Source organism: Lottia gigantea, assembly GCF_000327385.1.
Source record: "Lottia gigantea unplaced genomic scaffold LOTGIsca_12, whole genome shotgun sequence".
NCBI lineage: Eukaryota > Metazoa > Mollusca > Gastropoda > Lottiidae > Lottia > Lottia gigantea.
Genome location: NW_008707225.1, coordinates 3,402,475 through 3,404,044, shown reverse-complemented (window position 1 = coordinate 3,404,044; position 1,570 = coordinate 3,402,475). Strand labels below are relative to the sequence as shown.

The 1,570-nt window shown below is 24.5% G+C and overlaps 1 protein-coding gene across 1 annotated transcript; it reads left to right on the top strand.

Moving 5' to 3' along the window:
- Positions 1-773: 773 nt before the first annotated feature.
- LOTGIDRAFT_111159 (hypothetical protein) lies at positions 774-1,352 on the top strand (the record flags this gene model as incomplete). The annotated part of the gene is made up of 2 exons (XM_009048234.1): positions 774-839; positions 1,179-1,352. Coding segments are annotated over 2 exons (240 nt in total), but the record flags the coding sequence as incomplete, so codon positions are not given.
- Positions 1,353-1,570: the final 218 nt, after the last annotated feature.

Sequence of the window (1,570 nt, the reverse complement as noted above, 5' to 3'; positions counted from 1 at the left end):
AGAGACTAGTAGCGTGTTATAGTCAGCTATATTAATTATAATTGTATTATAGTCAGCTATATTAATTATAATTTTATATATTACAGAAAAGAGACAAGTAGCATATTATAGTCAGCTATATTAATTAAAATATTATATATTACAGTAAAGAGACAAGTAGCATATTATAGTCAGCTATATTAATTATGATATTATATATTACAGTAAAGAGACAAGTAGCATATTATAGTCAGCTATATTAATTATAATATTATATATTACAGAAAAGAGACAAGTAGCATATTATAGTCAGCTATATTAATTATAATATTATATATTACAGTAAAGAGACAAGTAGCGTATTATAGTCAGCTATATTAATTATAATTTTATATATTACAGTAAAGAGACAAGTAGAATATTATAGTCAGCTATATTAATTATAATATTATATATTACAGTAAAGAGACAAGTAGCGTATTATAGTCAGCTATATTAATTAAAATATTATATATTACAGTAAAGAGACAAGTAGCATATTATAGTCAGCTATATTAATTATAATATTATATATTACAGTAAAGAGACTAGTAGTGTATTATAGTCAGCTATATTAATTATAATATTATATATTATAGTAAAGAGACTAGTAGTGTATTATAGTCAGCTTTATTAATTATAATATTATATATTACAGTAAAGAGACTAGTAGTGTATTATTGTCAGCTGAAGATTTAATAAGAGAAGAGGTTAACAGTCAGAATGAAACCACAGTAAAACCTGGTAAAAAATATTTATTACCAGTAAAAATTGATACACCAAATACCACTTTATATTGGCAATTTACATCCAAACCAAAGGTATACCTTTTAATCACTACTTTATAATTCTAATTATTACTATTTATACTATTATTACATTTGTTTAAGGTGGTGACTTTTTTCAGGCATTATAAATGTATCTCATTTTACTTGATAACGTTACCTGTATGTGTTTTGAAACGTAGTATGTAATAAATCCAGTAGTATTATATCTTGTGTTTTTTGTGTTAACCTTCCTACTTTTATATGTCTTACAAAGATTATTACAAATCTTCTTAAAGAGATATCAGCTAGTGCTGACTGAAAAAATGTAGGTTTTATACATAGTGTAAATACTTGAGATTATTATAATCAATAAATATATATGAATATTTTCAGGATATAGTGTTCAGTGTAAAATATACAGCCAATGAGCCTTCACCTCTAGGTGACTGTGATATCTTAGTTGAACCATGTAAATGTAATTCACATATCCAATCTGTAGAAGGAGAATTATTAGCTAAACAATCAGGAATTTATACATTGATTTTTGATAACACATATTCAAAGTAAGTACAAATATTCATATATTTTTTCATTATTTGAAAAAATTTTATGTTATATTTAAGATTTCTGCATACTCCTTTCCATATCTATTGATATCCCATCTTTTATATTTAGAATTTTTATAGATCAATGGTCGGTTGCATCTGACATTAACTTATTGAATCATTTGGATTGGACCAAGGTCCAGCTGGCTGTGCATATTGGAAAATTTAACATTTCATTTA